Genomic DNA, 19,196 nt, shown 5'->3' with positions numbered 1-19,196 from the left:
GCCCCCCCCCTTCCCATCAAACTCTCACTCTCCCCCAGTTTCTACTTTCAGAGTTCATGAAACATACACTTACTGTCATTCTATATTTGACATATATTTGCCTGTCTCTTGCCATTGCTAACGATTGTGAAACACACGAAAGTGGTGATGTATCACCCCTGTGTGTGTTATTAGACTAAAATGTAATTTATTTTTCCAGTAATTGTAGCTTTTATTTTAAAATTGTATCACTTTCAATAGCATACAACCCATTCTAAATGAGTTGTGCTTATCAGACATCATTTATTGTAACCTGTGGTGAGGAACGCCTTATTGAAACAGGACGCAAACAACCTCTGAGTAAATCTAGTCCAGGTGTAAATCAGTTCGATCAGTTGTTTCGGGTGCTTAGAGCTCTCCCTATAGGGCGGAAACTTGGAAAAGAAATAGGGAAAGATTTACATTCAGTAAAAAGTAGACGCACAGGAGGAGGGATCCCAGAGCTGCCACTAAGCCTCCCTTCCCTGCTTGTACTGTAAGAGCTACAGTACCTGCCCCTACCCTTGCACAGTGAGCTGCAGTGTGCTGCTTAACACAGACACTGGCCTGAAATCTTCTTAAGAGGTCATGTGCTGTTAAAAGGCAAGCAAGTCAGCACATTTTCAAATCTTCTCTCCATTCAAAACACTTTAAACCTCTCTCTCTCTCTCTTCCTCTCACTCACTCACTCTGTCTCTCTCTCACTCTCTCTCTGTCTGTCTCTCACACTCTCTGTCTCTGTCTCTCTCTCACACACACTCTCTGTCTCTCTCTCTCTCTCTGTCTGTGTCTCTCTCCTCACATACATTAACCCTGAACCTCGTTCCATTTGCATTTCCCTTTGTCCTATGCCTATAGTGGGCCTCAACAAAACCACGTTTAGAACCAAAAAAAAACCAGTCCATTTGCTCTTTTCATTTCATTTTGTCATTCTCCCCCTCTGCCCGTGTTTTTCTGCTGTGACGCTTTCTCCAGATGGGAGTGTTGTGGGAGCGTTTTGGAGTGAGGGAGGTTGGCGAGGGGAAGTGGGGGTTGGGGTGTATGAGCACTTGGTGTTAAAGCTTCAGTCACAGTTTAAAAGTGACAGATCAGAGAAACCAAAGCCATATCAGCTCCATTAAAGGTAATGCTAGTGATATTACAACGCTATTGATCCCCTGTGTTATCAGCGTAGTACTAGCAGTGGGCGCCTGTGAAGATGTATGCCCCTCTCTTCTATTCTTACATATAGTTACTGGAGTAAAACTCTACCCAGAATTGCTCTATTTACCAATACATTATCTCGACATCCACTTGGCTGTTGTTTTTCTTAGACCAATAGGGAGCACAGAGATGAACAAGAAAACATGTAGAAAACAAGTTGTTTAGAGAGAGGAGGGAAAAAAACGAAGAAGGCAGCCGGTTCTGTTTTTTCAATTATGCCGTTTTGTTTTGTATAGCATATTTTCAGCCAGTCAGAGCTGCAGTTAATGAATCCAGACTGTTTTCCCACCTCTGGGGAGCAGACAAAGGGGAGGGCCAGGAGGATGGTGCATGGAGGAGGAGAGAAGGAAGGAGAATGGGTGGAGATAGAAAAGTCTCCGGCTTTGCAGGAGCCATCTCTGTTTAGCAGAAGTGGAGGAAAATGGAGAGCAAACGGTGTCAGAGAGCAGGGGACGGACATTTTTTTTCAGGGCTTTCAGCACACTTTTAGAATATTACACAATCTCCTCTTTTCTCCCCCATTGTTTATCCATTGCTTAATCAGTGAATCAGTGTGTTGTGGAGCAGCTGGAAGTGTTTAAACAGAGAACTCTGTGTTAAAAATTAAGAGCACCTTTGGGAATACGGCCCCTGATTCCCATAAACCTCAGAAATGCTGCAGCACAATGGCCAAGTTTCCCTAGTGGAAATCAGATCTCTTTCTCTCCCTCTCTCTCCCTCTTTCTTCTCTTCTATGTCTTCTTTCTTTTACTTTCTCACTTTTTCTTCCTCTCCTCTCTGTCCCTCTGCATTTTACTTTTATCCGTTTTCCACTTTTACCCGAACCCAAAATATTTGAAAGTGTGCCATTTCCCTCTCTTTGCTAGTCGTGCTCCTCAGAAAAAATGTGTCAGTTATTCTAAACACAGAGGGCTCCTCTGGAATTACAGCCAGATTTATTGGTCCATGGCTGGTAAGCTTTCAGTGTGCGCACTTTATGCTATTCGCAGGAATCTGCTTCGTCATTTCCCCCACCCCGTTTTTTCTTTTTTGGAGAAATCGATCCTCCTCTGCTTTCCCCAAAACAGCACAGTGACCTTATCACCCTAGTAAACATACCACCACATTAGACCTCCACCCGTAGCACTGAGCCCTGCATGATCAAGAACCCCTGCAGCACGACTTCAGTCCTATATCTGAGGTGTTTGTGTATGTGTGTGAGGACAGTTCTATGCAAGACAGAGCTCATTGCAGCTGTGAAAATACAAGTCTTGTCGTTTGTGAAGCCTTCACCCTTCTCTCTCTCTCTCCCTCTCTCTCTCTCTCTCCCTCTCTCTCAATTTCTCTCTCTAGCTCATATGCAGCTACTTTTCATTCTCCATGCTAAGATTAATATTTAAAGGCACTACAGTCAGTTTAGGAAGAGGTATTCAGATCCTTTAAATAAGTAAAAGTAACAAAGTCGCAGTGTAAAAATACTCAGATACAAGTAAAAATCTGCATTCAAAATGTTACTTACATCTGCTATAATCTGTATTTTTATATTAGCATTGCAGCACATGATTACCACAGATCATTAGCTTCTGACTCTACAGTTCCTCTTAGCTCTACTCAGCAGTTTAATGTTCTGGCCACAACTTCCATGTTTTGGTTGAATGTCACTGTAGTTTTTGGCCACAGCGGGAAGCAGGTTTCTTTTTTTTTTAACAACTTTAAATGAATGCTAATGTGTCTCTGTGTTGCTGGATGTGAAAACCAAGTAACTGTTTGTAACGTACAATCTTGAAGGCGATAGTTGTCTTCATCTTGTTTCCTCTTCCCCCAATTGGCCAAAAAGAAAAAATAACCATTTACTAGCGATGTATTGCACTATTAGCAAAATGTGTTGCTAATAGTACTTTTTGCTATGAGTTATATTATTGGATTGTAATTACTGATGCACTGTGTTAGCATAATTTTAATGTAGCTGGTCTAGATGGAGGGAACTGTAACTATTTTTATATAATGTTGGAAAGTTTAATATTCTATATTGGTAGATTATCAGTTATTGGCTACCAGAAATTAACAACATGTTCATGTTAAATATATTAATATTTAATAAAAACCTCAATTAATATTTAAGTTATCCCCGGGACACAGCCAATATTGACGCTTCCTACAGAGTTAGCCGCTCAATGCTGTCAATGCTCCGTGGCTCCTCTTGCTTGAAAAATCAGCAGTTGAGCAGTAGGCGCTGGCGCTTAATTAATCTTGTTCACTCCTGATTAATCTTAGGCAGGCCCTTGCATAGCTGCTGTTGAGAAACAGTGAAGTGCAGCAGTCTGCTGTGAGCGGGCCTGCAGAGAGGAGGTTCCAGGTAGCAACAACAATGCTAACATGTTGCTGAGAGTTGAGCCAGAGAGAGAGACAGAGAGAGAGAGAGACAGAGAGAGAGAGAGAGAGAGAAAGAGAGAGCTAAGGGCTTCAGCTGGGTTTTGGTTGCCTGGTGACACCTTGGGTCACATGTCACACAGTGACCAATACTAGCTGGTTGTCAGGTCTGTGGGTGGGTTTCACATCCAGGTGTGAAAGGTGAAGGATTCTGGGAGACAGAGTTGAAATGGCCCCCTTTGAACAAAAGAACATGTGGTCTCCACCGTTTGAATGGACTGAGGTCCAACAATAATAATGAATCATTTAAGTTCTCAGTATGCAAATTAACTAGTAACTGTAGCTGTCAAAAGGTAGTGGAGTGAAAAGAAAACAATTTCCTCTAAAATATAGTAAAATAAAAAATATATAGTTAGAAAATAGAATATATAAAGTACAAGTAGGATTATACTCAAGTACAGTGCATGAATAAATATACTACAGGAAATTCATCAGTCTGGACCTTTAATAACCTCACACCTCCTTTCCTTGAGCTTTAACAATAGCTTTCTTTCTCTGATCCTTGGCTCAGACTCAGCATGGTTGAGCTGGTGTTTGAGGAAAGGAAGGAAGAGGAGGGAAAGAGAGAACCAGGGAGAGGGGTACAGTAATGTCTAATGTTATTCTTGTTCACTCCTCCTCTGTCAGACCCTCCCTCTGTGCTCTTGCACCACATTCAGAACAGTTCAGGGGTACTCTAGTTTTTCCTTCTCCAACCTTGTCTATGTTGCAGGCTGTAAAAGTTCCAAGTTCCTACCTGTGTGGTGCGATGTGCACGCATCTAGGTGTTTGATTTTCATTGATGGGTGGGGCGCTGGTCTTCCCTGTGAGCAGAGGCTCAGTAAAATAAACCCAGCAGAAACCACACACCCGTCGTCGCTTAGCTACAGCTACGGCAACATCACACTCCTCAAAGCAACAAACAGCCTGTCTCATATTCTGTCTGTCTTAGTGACTTTTGAATGACAGACACATTACCTTGATATGTAATAATTGGACTTGGCTGTCATCTCGTTTGTCAGTCAAGGAAAGTGCCCCAAGTCCAAACCTAAGAATCTCGTCTGTGCGTCAATGTGTATGTGAGAGTGGTTGAGACACAGAGAGCTGTTGAAGTATGTGTAAGTACACAGTATTGCTGACTAGTTTACTTATCACATGAGTATGAGTCAAACCTCTCACTCACCATCACACGCTCAAGTTCTGTGCCAAAAGAATCAATTCATGTACTAGAAACACTGTTTTTGCTTTCCCTTGCACCTCCTGTGTCCTATCTTACCCCCTCCTCACCCCTCCTCCCACTTCTCCGTCCAGATGTGGAGCAGATGGCCATCGACTGGCTCACCGGAAACTTCTACTTTGTGGATGACGTGGACGACAGGATCTTCGTGTGTGACAAGGACGGGCAGACATGTGTCACCCTCCTGGACCAGGAGCTGTACAACCCTAAAGGCATCGCCCTGGACCCCACTATGGGGTCAGTTTGCAAATCTTACTTTTTGTTTTTCACATAAAGACACACAGATACAGAGACAGGTGTTATATATGTATATGTGCTAGTTTTCTAAATGCTCTGTGTGTTTGGAGCTTGTGTGTTTGCACAAAAAAAAAAAAAAAAAGAGAGACCATGATTGTGTGAATGTGTGTATGTGTGCACACATTTGCTCGCACATCATTTTCATCCCACGCAGTTTCCTCCGCTGTAATTGGTTCTTCCAGGAACAAGGTCAGGTAGAGTTGGTGTAGCTGTGTATTTGTTGTAGTCTGCACTGTCATTAGAGGAGGAAAAACACAGCAATAATAACAATATGACTGCAAAAATCAACCCCTGTTGTGCTGTTACATTAGTGACCACAGAGCTTTCCAGAAATCCCTCACTGACTGTTGAAATAAGTCAAATTGAAAGAAAACAGCATTGTTATATTTCTGTTAGGCTTCATCTACTTGGTACTGATTGTGGTATTGTTTTTGTATTGTTGTTTTTCCAGTTTGGTTAAGGCACATTTTTCAAAAAAAAAAAAAAATGTTGTTTGCTAAAACTTTTACAAGGACTGTGAGCATGATTTGTTATTTGAAGCTATCAATATGTCAGTTTTGTTTTGGCATCAGTGAAAAACTAAATAATGATAATGATCTGACCTTCTGTGTTTGGTTCTAATCAGGTTTACTGTAGAAATGTGTTCCTTCAGAATATTGCTGGTCTGTAAAGCTGCAAATATTCACAAAGAAACACAAAACATTTGGGGATGAAAATGCTGTAGGAGAGTTACTGACTCCAAGTTGAGGACCTCAGGTATCGTGATTTGTCAAACCAACAAACCTGAAGATATTCAGCTTTGTTTTTTTGACAAAATGACATAAACAATTAATCTTGCTTGCTGTTTGTCATCATAGATCTTTTCTACTTTTCTCCTTTTGCATACTGAAAAGGGCTGATCAATGAATTGTAGCAAAGCCATATGTGCTGAAAATGAAGCAGTTTGCCAATTCACCTGATCCATCCATCCATCCATCCATCCATCCATCCATCCATCCTCACTCAGGTCTGATCCTTTGTTTCTGCAGGAAGGTGTTCTTCACAGACTATGGTCAGATCCCCAAGGTGGAGCGCTGTGACATGGATGGTCAGAACCGTACCAAGCTCGTGGACAGTAAGATTGTGTTCCCCCACGGCATCACGCTGGACCTTGTCAGCAGGCTCGTGTACTGGGCCGACGCCTATCTGGACTACATTGAGGTGGTGGACTATGAAGGCAAGAACCGACACACCATCATCCAAGGCCTGCTGGTGAGGACAGCTGTACCGGACACACCACACTCCTATTATCTTCCATTTGTAGAGAGGTCATCTCTCTTAGATTTACTGTGCTTGTGTATGCCATTCATAACACTCTAAAAACTCTAGTGTGCTGTAGAGTTCCCTATATATCTATAATACATCTTATCTTTCTCCTGTGTCCTGCTGTGATGTGTTCCTGGCCAGTGAGTTATGAGCACAGAGAAGATGGTGGACATTTGGTTTTTCATTAAAGCTGCTGATTAATAGCGTCTGATACTGAGGCTGTCGACGTTGCAGCGCTGGTGAAGCACAGTGGCTCTTAAACCTGTTACCATGGCTTTTACTGTGATCTGTGGAGAAGTAATGGCTTTCATTTACTCACTGAGCCTAAGGACACAAACACACACACGCACACACAAACCACAATCTATTGCTTTGAGTGTGTGTGTAATAGGGGATTAATACATGCACATCCTTCAGGTCAAAGTGTGGTTATTGATGATTCTGAGTTTGGGCTGTTTTGTGTGGAGCATGTGTTTATTAAGGTCTCTGTAAGCTGCAAGGGAAACTCTTTTTTTATACAGATTACAGTTCAAAAGCTTAAATCAAGAAGCTGAGGGTGTTGATTAGAGAAAAAGTGTCCCATCTCTGCCTATTGAGAGCCCCTAGATTCATCATATTTTGATGTACTCGTTTTCTGCCGTTGGATTTTCACAGCCACTTGAAACCTTAAGTGTGTGAAATCAAGTAGCTCACATTTTTTTCTCATAGCTAGTGTTGGTCAGGTTTGTCTTGGCTAGATCTGCGAGTAAAGGTGACACAGAGCACCATCAATTTTCCTAACAGTATGATACTAATAGGTTTCCATCGAGTGTTTCACCTCAGCAGAGCATTGCCCTCCAGCCTTCGTTAATAACTCTGTGTATCTCTCTGGCTGGCTGTGTCTCTGTGTTTCTCTCCATGGCCCACTGAGCTTCTTACAGCATGCTGTGATAGACCACACTCCCATCTCAGGTTTTAATGCTGGTTCTTACACGGCCTGTTGGGACACTTGAGTCAGTGGCCTGCTCAGATCTGAAAGTCCTTACCTTGCTTTTCTTCCCGATTTTTTTCGTCAGATAGAAGCTAGTTTGTCCATGACTTCTGTCTTTGGAGAGCTGTGGAATCTCTAGACACTTCATCACTTCACAATAACCACTTTCTACCATGGCAACGGAAAACACTCGTTTCTGAGTGAGTGGCTGTTGAAATTGTATATCAGGACACCTCCAAAAGAGTTACGATAAACAGTTTAACCACTGTTCTACATCAGTGCACATGGTTTATTAAACTGCAGGTTACCATGGCAACCATATTTCTCCTTCATGCTACATTACCTGTTAAGACTCTTGCAAAATAAAACGAACCATTGGAAAAAACGACGTGGAGGATAATTTGAACAATGCCTCTCTTGTTTTGAGGTCAGGTGCCACAGTGATTGTGACAATAGCCTCTGAACTGTCCTGATACAGAAGATAATGGATTCAGTAAAATGCCGCTTCACATTGAATTGTGGCATTGTTTGAATCCATCATTATTGTTTACAAGCATGTTAACCACAGGAATGCTCACATTGCACAAGGCTGTGCAAAGTGATGCAGGAGAGTACAACACTGGAAATTGTTCTTGGTAGACATTTGCTCATCCAAAGTGATGAACAAAGACTTTTCACTGGATTTTATCACAAAAGCAGTACTGATGTGTTTCTGCCTAGACAGCCCTCATCACAGCATATACATCGTTTTAACAATCTGGAAGGAAAGGAAGGAATTAAGCACTTGCATATCTATCTTTTAGAGACAGATCTGTCCTATAGTCATTCATGGTAACAACTGACATCAGTGGTTGGACTGTAAGTCTTAGCCAGACTAAGTAGGAAGTACATTTATCTTCTAGCTGAAAGAAAGACCATGTCAAATCTTTCATAGACTGGGAAAGTCAAAGAAAATCATGCACTGTGATTTTTTTAGTTCCTTTGATCCAGTACTATCGCGCTCATTTTTTCAGTTTTCACACGTTCTTTAATCTACCGTTTTTCTTTTTCTTTTTCAGATCGAGCACTTGTATGGGCTGACGGTGTTTGAAAACTATCTGTATGCCACCAACTCAGACAACGCCAACATGCAGCCTAAGACCAGCGTGATCAGGGTCAACCGCTTCAACAGCACAGACTACCAAGTAGTGACCAGGGTGGACAAGGGAGGAGCGCTGCATGTCTACCACCAGAGACGTCAGCCTCAGGGTAGGCTACACACGCACACACACACGCACGCAAACACACACATTGATTTTTCATGCACAGCTGAATATTGTATTGATACTAACTGTATTTGCCACCTCATTGGTGTCCAGTGCGTAGCCACGCATGTGAGGTGGACCAGTTTGGGAAGGCTGGAGGTTGCTCTGACATCTGTCTGCTGGGAAACGGCCACAAGACCCGAACCTGCCGCTGTCGCTCTGGATTCAGCCTGGGCAGCGATGGCAAGTCCTGCAAAAGTGAGTAGGACTTCTAGTGTAATGAAACAATGATTACATTTTAGCAACTGCAAATCAACACACCTTCTTCTAAACTGTCTACAAAGAAACTCCAGTATTGTAAGTGCACCTGTCAAAAGACATTCACTGCAGCAGTGACTCCCAACCAGGGGGTACGTCTGCAGTTGCCAGGTGGTACGTGTAAGGTAGCTTAATTAATTTGAAAATTAAAACGTATTGAGTTGACCATAACAGAGGCAAGTACAAAGGTCTAAATAGTTAATTAAAAGTAATATGAACACTAAAACGTTGAAATAAATTGACTGCTAAGAGTAAGCCAAATGGATAAATAAATTGGTAAAAGTAATGAATGAATGGTGAAATAGTAAAAAAAAAACCAGATAAATGGAAATAGTTAGCTAAAATTAATGGATTAGCGGTTGAAATAGTTATCTCAAAGTAATGGATAAATGGTTCAAATAGCTAATAGATAAAGAGTTGAAACAATTAGTGGAAAGTAACAGATAAATGTTCCAATTGCTAAATTAATGTCAATAGATAAAACTAAAACTAACTGGTTTGAATTTCCTTTAAATATCAATTTTTTGTATGAAAATATTATTGTGACAATATTGACTTTTATTCTATGTAGATGTTAATGTAAGTGTTTAATAACATCCAGATTAAAATCGATGCTCCAGCATTAACTGTAAGTATGAACGTGAAGGCCACAGTGATTCAGCTCTTTTGACCTAAAGCCAAGGGCAGCCTATGTACAAAATAGCTGAGCAACACCATAACTTAGTGTGGCTCTCTAGCTCTCCGCTGACCTCCCCATTAAGCCGTCAGCCTGATTCAGCTTGTTCTGAGAAGTGTTTTAATATTCTTTCAGCCATTAATAGCATTATATTGATCTGCCACCTGAGAATAGACTGTCCTTGAAAACGACACAATTGATTTAACTAAAGGCAATCTCTCCTCCTGTCCATCTGTCTCTCGATTGAAAATCACTTAATTTTCATTTAGGGCTTTTGCTGATCTCGCATGTTGTTCACTTGTGTAATCCATACACATTATAATTAATACACAATTACACATATAAATGCAGGTCTAAGCTACGCTCTTTTGTCTTTCTGTTCTGGTTTTGCTCCAGAACCCGAACATGAGCTCTTCCTGGTCTACGGTAAAGGTCGCCCAGGGGTCATCAGGGGCATGGACATGAATGCCAAGGTGCCAGATGAGTACATGATCCCCATCGAGAATCTGATGAACCCGAGAGCTCTGGACTTTCATGCTGAGAGCGAGTTCATTTACTTTGCCGACGCCACCAGCTACATCATCGGACGACAGAAGATTGACGGAACAGAGAGGGATACTATTCTGAAAGAAGGTGGGGCAACAGCAGCTAATTTGAGAGACAAAAAATGCACAGAGAATTTTTGATCATCTGACCGCAGACTCAAAACAGGAAACCTTTAACTCAAACTTTCTGCACTGTGTTTGACACTGAATTCACGCATGCAAACACACATTTACTGTAAATGGAAAGTATAAATTTTGGCACACGTTTTGGTTGTAAAAGAGGTGACAAACAGCCACAGGCTTTACAATTATTTCACAAGCTCAAAATCTTGTTAACAGAAACATATTTGTTTTTGTTTAATGTTCATTAATCCGAGCTATACTACTGAGATCAAGAATTTCTTTGCACCGGACTCATTTCCAGTGTAACAAAATGACTGAAAACGTTGAAAGTCAACATGACAAAATGACTCAATAATAATAATAAGATATGCATCAATAGACAGCGATCCAGTATGAGATCAAAAATGAAATTCCTGACTTCTGAAAACACTTTGTTGTGAGTGAAGTTAATATCTGTGCTGCAGAAACAGACTTCTCACCAGCAGTTTGCATTTGTCTCAGGAATCCACACAGTGGAGGGCATAGCTGTGGACTGGATGGCTGACAACTTGTACTGGACAGATGATGGTCCTAAGAAAACCATCAGTGTGGCTCGGCTGGAAAAGGCTTCACAGACCCGCAAAACCCTCATTGAGGGAAAAATGACTCACCCTCGTGCCATTGTAGTGGATCCTCTACACGGGTAAGGTGGACAAAGACGGAGCAAAATAGCTTTGTGTTTTGGTTCCAGACAAAGAGAATGAAGATCAGTGAACAAGATCCAGAGTTGCACAGCTGAGGTAGAGGAAAAGGCGGCAGACAGGTGCAAGTTTTAGGCAGCCGTTGAAATGATGCTGACTTTGAGATGGCTGGTTAATGAAGTATGGTGCATGCATGTCTGGCTGCTCTGTGACTCGTATCTCTGTTTGCTCTCCTCCTGTCTCAGTTTCACTTTTATCTCATGTCTGAGCTGTTCATTGGTTTTATTATTCACCACTAGTGAGGACTGTTTTTCCACCGTCTCTTGTCTGTGTCTCTTCACAGGGAGCTTTAATTTTACACTTTACATCCGAGTTTTTTTTTTTACCATTATCACCCTGAAATGTAACATCCCTTTTGACCAGACTTTTCACACACTATTAAAACAGATGCAGCATTTTGCATATTACAAGACAGATTTCCTCCACGAGCTTATTAACACACAAGCATATCTCTCTCGCGCTCTTTCGAATAGCTCTTAATCTCGCTGTGCATGGATGTCTCTTATTGATATGACCTCCTAGGCTCGCTTGCTCTCTCTGAGAAACACATGCTCATAAACATGCACTCATTCTTTGGATTACTAGTGACAGGGTGATGTGTGTCCACACAATCCCCAGGGGAAAGGCACTCGCCTCCACTAATGCCTGCAATCAATCAGGCTGAGAGAGAAAGAGGAGGAGGAGGAGGAGGAGAAGTTTGCAGCGAGGAAAGGAAGAGAAAGAGACAGATGGAAAATGGATGAAAAGTTAATGCTAATGTCAGTCATATTCCGACAGAATAATGTGTCTAGCTTTGCACAAAGTTGTCGACAGCCAGTGCTCACAGGCTGAGCGGAGATCAGTGGTGAAGATTGACAGGTCCTAAAGCACCTGGTGACAAACACCGGTTTGCCTGTGGGCAGAACAACTGAGAAACACTATGGAGCCGTAAAGATGGCAAATGTTCTCCTTATTTGTATTGCTATCACATGTGTGATAGCAAGATCACACACACGTAACAGTTCCCGTGTTGCTTCCTCAGGTGGATGTACTGGACAGACTGGGAGGAGGACCCTAAGGAGAGCAAGCGAGGCAAAATTGAGCGGGCTTGGATGGACGGCTCCAACAGGAACGTGTTCCTGACCAGCAAAACGGTGCTGTGGCCCAACGGCCTGAGTCTGGACATCCCGCAGGGCATCCTCTACTGGGTGGACGCCTACTACGACCGCATTGAGATGGTTTACCTTAACAGCTCGGAACGCAAGGTCAGCGCCCGCTATCATGAGAATTAATTTTACCGCAGTCTAGAGACGGAGCGGTTCGGTGGAATGAGAGCTGGAAATGACTCTTAGCAGCTGTGAGTGAACTAATAAGGCCTGAGTTTTAAAGCAGTAGACGACCGGGTGGGTGGTCTGTCACAATACAGTCTGTGGCTAAAATGGATGATATCTTGTTTTCAGTGGCCCGTGTGTTGGTTATATTTTGGTTTGATGTTGGTGTTTCTGTTGTTTTAAAATGTATAATCCAGAAACTGGAATGTTATAGTTGATATAGAATGAATGAGATGTAAAAAATGTACACACATAGTCTGAATATCACTAAAAATGTTATTAGGGCCGCTATTGCTTAGACATTCAAGTGGCCTTCACCTATTGTAGTGTTGGTATATCCCAACCAAATCCAGTGCAAGATTGCACCGCAGGTAGAAAACAGAAAACAGGTCCATCACATCACATCTTGTTGCTTTTCTCACATCACCAGACGGTGTACGAAGGTCAGGAACTGAACCACGCCTTTGGTCTGTGCCACTACAAACACTTCTTGTTCTGGAACGAGTACCGTAGTGGCAGCATCTTCAAGCTGGACACCACCACTGGCACTGCCACTCTGTTGCGCAATGAGCGACCGCCCATCTTTGAAATCCGAATGTACGACGCTCAGCAGCAGCAAGGTAATGGGCAGCTCATCACATAGAGTGGTCTTATCTATCCAGCCATCTATATACACATGAATACAAAAGTTATGCTTGTCCAAAGACGCACAGGGAGCATATATAAACACTATTATAATCTCTGCACATTCTTGTTTGTTCATCTACAGGCCCTAATGCGTGTCGTGTGTACAATGGAGGCTGCAGCAGTCTGTGTCTGGCTATACCAGGAGGCAGACAGTGCGCCTGTGCAGAAGACCAAATATTAGACCCAGCTGACAACACCAGCTGCAAAGGTAGGTACAAAAAAAAATTTTGCTTTGTAGGTGTGTGTGTGTGTGTGTGTGTGTGTGTGTGTGTGTGTGTGTGTGTGTGTGTGTGTGCGTGCGTGCGTGCGTGCGTGCGTGCGTGCGTGCGTGCGTGTGTGTGAGTGTGTGAGACTGAAGGGTATTTCTCAAGGCACTCATTTTGTTCCATCACATAGACAAGGTTTTATTCCCGGTATGTTGAACAGGATGAGTCAAGCTGTGTGACAGTGACTGTGTGTTTTGTTAGAACTGTTCGCCATAAAATATTCAGAACAAATGGAGACAAATGGAGACACACCACAATTAACAGCAGCATAATGTAATGCAGTGAAGTCTGGAATATTCGAGGTGTTTGTGTTATGTTGCCCTCCACCAAGTTGGTTAAAGGAAAAGGTGGATTTTAATATAAATACAATACGATAATACTAATAAAACAACAAGACCACAAACTCAACAACAGCATCAACAGTTAGCTAGAAATCTTTACAAAGGAAAGTATTGCAGCATTTTTTATTATACAAGTATTGCTGTTATTTTTTTCCCATCACATGTATGTCTTAAATTTTATACAGCTACCGGTCAGCTCAGGTTCAGCCTAGTATGTTTTCATAGTTTTCATATAATAGCACTTTTCCACAAACCCCCTTCATTTTCCTTCTGTTCCAAAGTTTTGAAACCCAAAACTGTATCCTTCCTTTTATGTCCTCAGTGATCCCTTTTTCACATTCTTTTTATTCTACTCTACTTCTCCCTCCACAGCCAACCCGTCTTACGTGCCCCCTCCTCAGTGCCAGCCTGGAGAGTTCGCTTGTAAGAACAACCGCTGCATCCAGGAGCGCTGGAAGTGTGACGGAGACAATGACTGTCTTGACAACAGCGATGAGGCTCCTGAGCTGTGCCGTGAGTTACTGCACGCACGCACACACACACACACACACACACACACACAGACAGACAGACAGACACTCACACGGTTTCACAACAGCTACCCCTCCTGCTGGTACTGAGTCAGATGACCTCTGGCAGTCTGAATTTGACAGTCTGGTGATGCCAGAATGAAATGAGAGCGCAGACTCTGAATCGTGTGAGTATGAGTGTTTATATGTGCTAATTGTGTGTATGTGCGAGTACACAGGCTGTGAGTGTGTGTGCGTGCAAGGAGGAATGTAGCAATGTCTGTGAATCTGGTCTGCCTGTGGTCAAAGTGCAGACTTGTTTCCATTCTTGACAAAACAAAAATCCAGTCCAGAGCAGCTAGAATATCTGCCCTCTCTTTCGCTCATTTGCATGTCACAACTCTCCACTCTTTCACCTTTCCACAACCCCCCCCCCCCCCCCCACATGGCTTCTCATTTTCCTTCTTGACACTCAATGTGTCCTTTCTTCTCTCCAGACCAGCATACTTGCCCAACAGACAGATTTAAGTGCAAGAACAACCGTTGCATCCCTCTGCGCTGGCTGTGTGACGGGGACAACGACTGTGGCAACGACGAGGACGAATCCAACACCACCTGTTCAGGTACACAAACACACACGCTGCCATATGGAAATCTGACAGGTGTTTTTTTTTTTTTTTTCACATGTGACGTGAACTCTGCCGTGTTGTCTTTCAGCTCGAACCTGCCCACCTAATCAGTACTCGTGTGCGAGTGGGCGCTGCATCCCTCTTTCATGGACATGCGACCTGGACGATGACTGCGGTGATCGGTCAGATGAACCTGCTTCCTGCGGTTGGTCAACTTATTCTCACACCACACAGTAGATGCAGTGTGATTTATGGCTGTTTGTAAAGGTTGGGTTGACATTTTAGTGTGCGGTTGTGTAACATGTAACAACATGTCTAAACTCTGTCCACAGCCTACCCCACATGTTTCCCCCTCACCCAGTTTACCTGCAACAATGGACGCTGCATCAACATTAACTGGCGCTGTGATAATGGTTAGTGTGGGCTCTTTATTATCTCCTCTTCCTCTCCGGTGTAGCAACTCCTCGCTTCCCTTTTGTCACAGCCGCCGGCCTCATATTGGCATACACTCTTCTTTTTGTCACCTTGTATGTTTGTGTGTTTTCACCTGTCTTCCCTGTCTTTTGTTGTTCTGTGTTATTGGTTTTGTTGTTCCATGTTGTGCCGCTAGCCCACTCTGCTGTCTTCCCTTGGTTCTGTCTTTCAGAAAAGGATTGTGGGGACGGCTCTGATGAGTTGAATTGTCCAAACCTGACCGGTTAGTGCATAGATCAACATGCACCACAGCAGCCGTAACGCTAGTCTAGATCTAGGGCTGGAAACAGAAACAGTTTAGTGCTGCTTTTTTGCTAACTGGACATGGCCACGGGCTGAGGCCAATACTGCTGCCATTCATTTAGTCTGCTGCACACAGGTTTGAAGCTAAATTAGATCAGATAAATTGTAAGTGCATTACTCAGTCAGCCAAATACATGGAAAGCTGAAAGCACAGTTACTGTGTTAGCAATCAAATTAATGAAACTCTATTTAATTCGATATAGATTTAATAGGCTGCCAGGTTCAATGATAAAAAGGTTTAACCATAGAATATTTTCTTTCCTTGATGATTATGAAATGAACTACTGTAAAATATGATAGCAGTTATACATTAGATTGCCCTTTAACATTAGTATGGGCATAAAAGTGCTTATGATGCTCTGCTGCCAAGCTCAATGTATCAGCGCTGGGTACATTCCCTCGTGGTGCATGGTATGATCTATGCAGTTTCTGTCATTATTTTAACTCTCATCTCTCATATTCTGTTTCATTTGTATTCCATAGTTTTCACTATCACTGTGTTAATTGTGAAAAAGGAAAAGCAATTACTTTCTGCATATTGAAACATATGTTGTTTTGTTTTTTTTTCCCCTTTGAGGCAATGGGCGCCTCATAATGAGAGAGAGTGGGTGTTGTTTGACTGTGTTTGTTTTTCAGATAATGACTGCGGAGACAACAGTGATGAGGCAGGCTGTAGTCACTCCTGCTCCAGTGCTCAGTTCAAGTGTAACAGCGGCCGCTGCATCCCAGATTACTGGACCTGTGATGGAGATAATGACTGTGGGGACTACAGCGACGAAACCCACGCAAACTGCACCAATCAGGGTCAGTGTCTTCACCTGCTGATCAGGTGGTATTTGCTACACTCCCTGACAGTTTGGAAACTCTTCTCCAGCAGCACATTATTGTATGAAAAAAAAGAAGAAATAAAGGATTATAAGAAATCCTTATAGATTGTAAAACAATATTTTTTTTCCAATTTGCCAAGCAAGTTCATTTTAAAACTACAGTGGTCTCAAACCTTTTATTCATTTTTTTTATTTGTTTTATTTATTTATCCTTTATTTATTCAGGTGAATCCCACTGAGACAGAAATCTCATTTTCAAGAGAGACCTGGATGTAGCCTACGTAAAAAAACATCATAAAAAGAATTCATGAACCGATAGTCCAAAAAGAAATAACAATACAATTTAAATGACAATAAAATAAAATGACAAAATTGTAATAAAAATAATACGCAAGGAAAATTTAAAACATAAAAAGCCAAGATTATAAAACACAGCCATTTATCTAGTGAGTAAAACAAGTCTGATCTGTTAAAACTAATGCATTCTGTTTTGGGAAGGTTATAAATCTTGTTTCTAAAATGTGGATAACTTATAAAACGCTCTTTAGCTTATTCCATGTGTCTGGAGCATTAAATCCAAATGCAGTCTTCACAAATTCAAAGTAACCCTATGTACATGGAATGTGTTGCCCATCATATGACTGGGTTTGGTGCGTACCAACTGATCTAACACAGTTTCAAAACATTTTTTATATCAGTATGGCATGAGTTGGGTTATCAAGTAAAAATGTCATGTTGCATTAATCTTGCGTTTACATTTTCAGCCCACACAGGCTGGTTTCACCTTGACTTTGACTTCCCATCCACATTCATGCAGCAGACTATCATGAAGACACCATACCCTGTAATCTAATACACTTCCTGGTATTGTTCAATTGTGCATTAAACTAAAAAAATACTTGTATCAGTAGCAGTTGCCACAGTTTGTGGCTAGATTACAGTCCGCCTTGATCTGAACCTGAATAAAATCAACAAAGAAAAGCACAGACGGAGTGTGTAGAAATACGAGTTGCTGCATCTGATGGGACTGCAGTTAATACCAACCATCCAACACACCCACTAATATTGCATGATGATGGATTTTTTCCGGATCCAAACTTGTGCCGCTGTGCAGCTGTGCACACCTGGACATTAAAATTCCAAAAGAGGCTGCACATGATGGATTGAGTACTCTGTATTGGATTCAAGGAGATATGGACCTTAGTAACCAAGAGTAACTTTTGGTAACAAGTCAATAGTAAAATCTTAAGCTAACATTAAAAGCCACTATTCACAAACAAATTGCCACTGGTACTTTTTTTTTCTAGTACTCATGGAACACAGCTGTGACAGGTGGTTGTTATTATAATGAGTGGGTGACTACACCATTGTGTCATTTATTCCGTAAAGTGGAGTCTGTACAACAATCATAGCTAGTATTTACATTTCAATCAGCAGCTGTAATAGGTCCCTGGTCCCTATTAGTCACGCAGTATCAACACATGATAAAGTGAAATCTACCTACTTAAAATTATTTATTAGTAATTATGTTTCTATAACAGTGAAACAAAAATAAAATGATTCACTGTTAGCTGGGGTTTATAACTAAAACAATGACCTTCTGAATGCATATTTGAATCTGTTCAGCCTTTCATGTTGCTAAGACTTGTTGCTACCCAGATTCCTAACAGACAGCTCATTAGTTTTTGTTTTCTTGTTTGTCTTTTGATGTTGCACATCGTCTCTGCTCAAGGCTGTGTGTCCTGATTTGATTAACGCAAGGCAACGACTCCAGACAATGTCATTATGGAGTCTCATGATGTCTTTCTCTCCACAGCCACGCGTCCTCCTGGGGGTTGTCACACGGATGAGTTTCAGTGTCGGATGGACGGCCTGTGCATCCCCTTGCGTTGGCGCTGTGACGGCGACACCGACTGCATGGACCTGAGCGATGAGAAGAACTGTGAGGGTGTAACACACATGTGCGATCCAGCTGTCAAGTTTGGCTGCAAGGACTCTGGTGAGGAGACCATATTTCAAATTAGGAAGTTTGGGAAGTACATGAAGTAAGCTTGAAGTAGTTACTTTTAAAGTAACCCTGCCTTCTGTCCCTAGCACGCTGTATCAGCAAGGCCTGGGTTTGCGATGGTGACAGTGACTGTGAGGACAACTCAGATGAGGACAATTGTGAGGCGCTGGTGTGTAAGCTCTCTCACCATGTGTGCGCCAACGACTCCACCATCTGTCTGCCTTCAGAGAAACTTTGTGATGGCAAAGATGACTGCCCAGATGGCTCTGACGAGAAGCTCTGTGGTAAGCGACAGCAGCACCCAGGCTGTGTTTCAGTACAGGGAGCACAGGAACAGCAAGAAAAATTCTGCATCTTAAATGATGGATTCAGCGGTTTGATAACAGTTCTTTGTAGTCTTCCCTTGCTTCAGTCCTTTTCTGATTTTCTGTGTTTTACAGACCTGTGTTCACTGGACAATGGCGACTGCAGCCATAACTGCACGGTGGCGCCTGGCGAGGGTGTGATCTGTTCCTGTCCACTGGGCATGGAGTTAGGACCTGACAACAAGACCTGTCAGATCCAGAGCTTCTGTGCCAAACACCTGAAGTGCAGTCAGCGCTGTGAACAGGACAAGTTCAGTGTGAAATGCTCATGTTATGAGGGCTGGGAATTGGAGCCTGACATGGAGAACTGCAAGAGTACAGGTGAGGGACACAGGAAAAAATACAGGAGAGCTGAAGGGTAAGGGGGAGTCAAAAGACATCGGCGAAGAGGCTGAACATTTGATTGATGGTAG

General features: G+C 42.4%; 1 protein-coding gene across 1 annotated transcript in view; it reads left to right on the top strand.

Annotated features, from left to right (window-relative positions):
* Positions 1-19,196, top strand: part of LOC111667743 (low-density lipoprotein receptor-related protein 1-like) — a 90,223-nt gene that overhangs the window by 37,350 nt on the left and 33,677 nt on the right. Inside the window, exons 7-23 of the mRNA XM_023423515.2 lie at positions 4,921-5,083; positions 6,172-6,394; positions 8,477-8,666; positions 8,777-8,920; positions 10,053-10,289; positions 10,826-11,006; positions 12,086-12,308; positions 12,805-12,994; positions 13,144-13,269; positions 14,041-14,181; positions 14,675-14,800; positions 14,895-15,011; positions 15,139-15,219; positions 16,220-16,387; positions 18,227-18,409; positions 18,505-18,702; positions 18,859-19,104. Of these exons, the coding sequence (XP_023279283.1) occupies positions 4,921-5,083; positions 6,172-6,394; positions 8,477-8,666; positions 8,777-8,920; positions 10,053-10,289; positions 10,826-11,006; positions 12,086-12,308; positions 12,805-12,994; positions 13,144-13,269; positions 14,041-14,181; positions 14,675-14,800; positions 14,895-15,011; positions 15,139-15,219; positions 16,220-16,387; positions 18,227-18,409; positions 18,505-18,702; positions 18,859-19,104 (2,937 nt within the window). The remainder of the gene's footprint in view (positions 1-4,920; positions 5,084-6,171; positions 6,395-8,476; positions 8,667-8,776; positions 8,921-10,052; positions 10,290-10,825; positions 11,007-12,085; positions 12,309-12,804; positions 12,995-13,143; positions 13,270-14,040; positions 14,182-14,674; positions 14,801-14,894; positions 15,012-15,138; positions 15,220-16,219; positions 16,388-18,226; positions 18,410-18,504; positions 18,703-18,858; positions 19,105-19,196) is intronic.

This window comes from Seriola lalandi, unplaced genomic scaffold (assembly GCF_002814215.2).
Source record: "Seriola lalandi dorsalis isolate HSWRI2012SDOR001 ecotype SW California unplaced genomic scaffold, Sedor1 jcf7180002054692, whole genome shotgun sequence".
NCBI lineage: Eukaryota > Metazoa > Chordata > Actinopteri > Carangiformes > Carangidae > Seriola > Seriola lalandi.
This window is presented reverse-complemented; position numbering and strand designations above follow the sequence as displayed.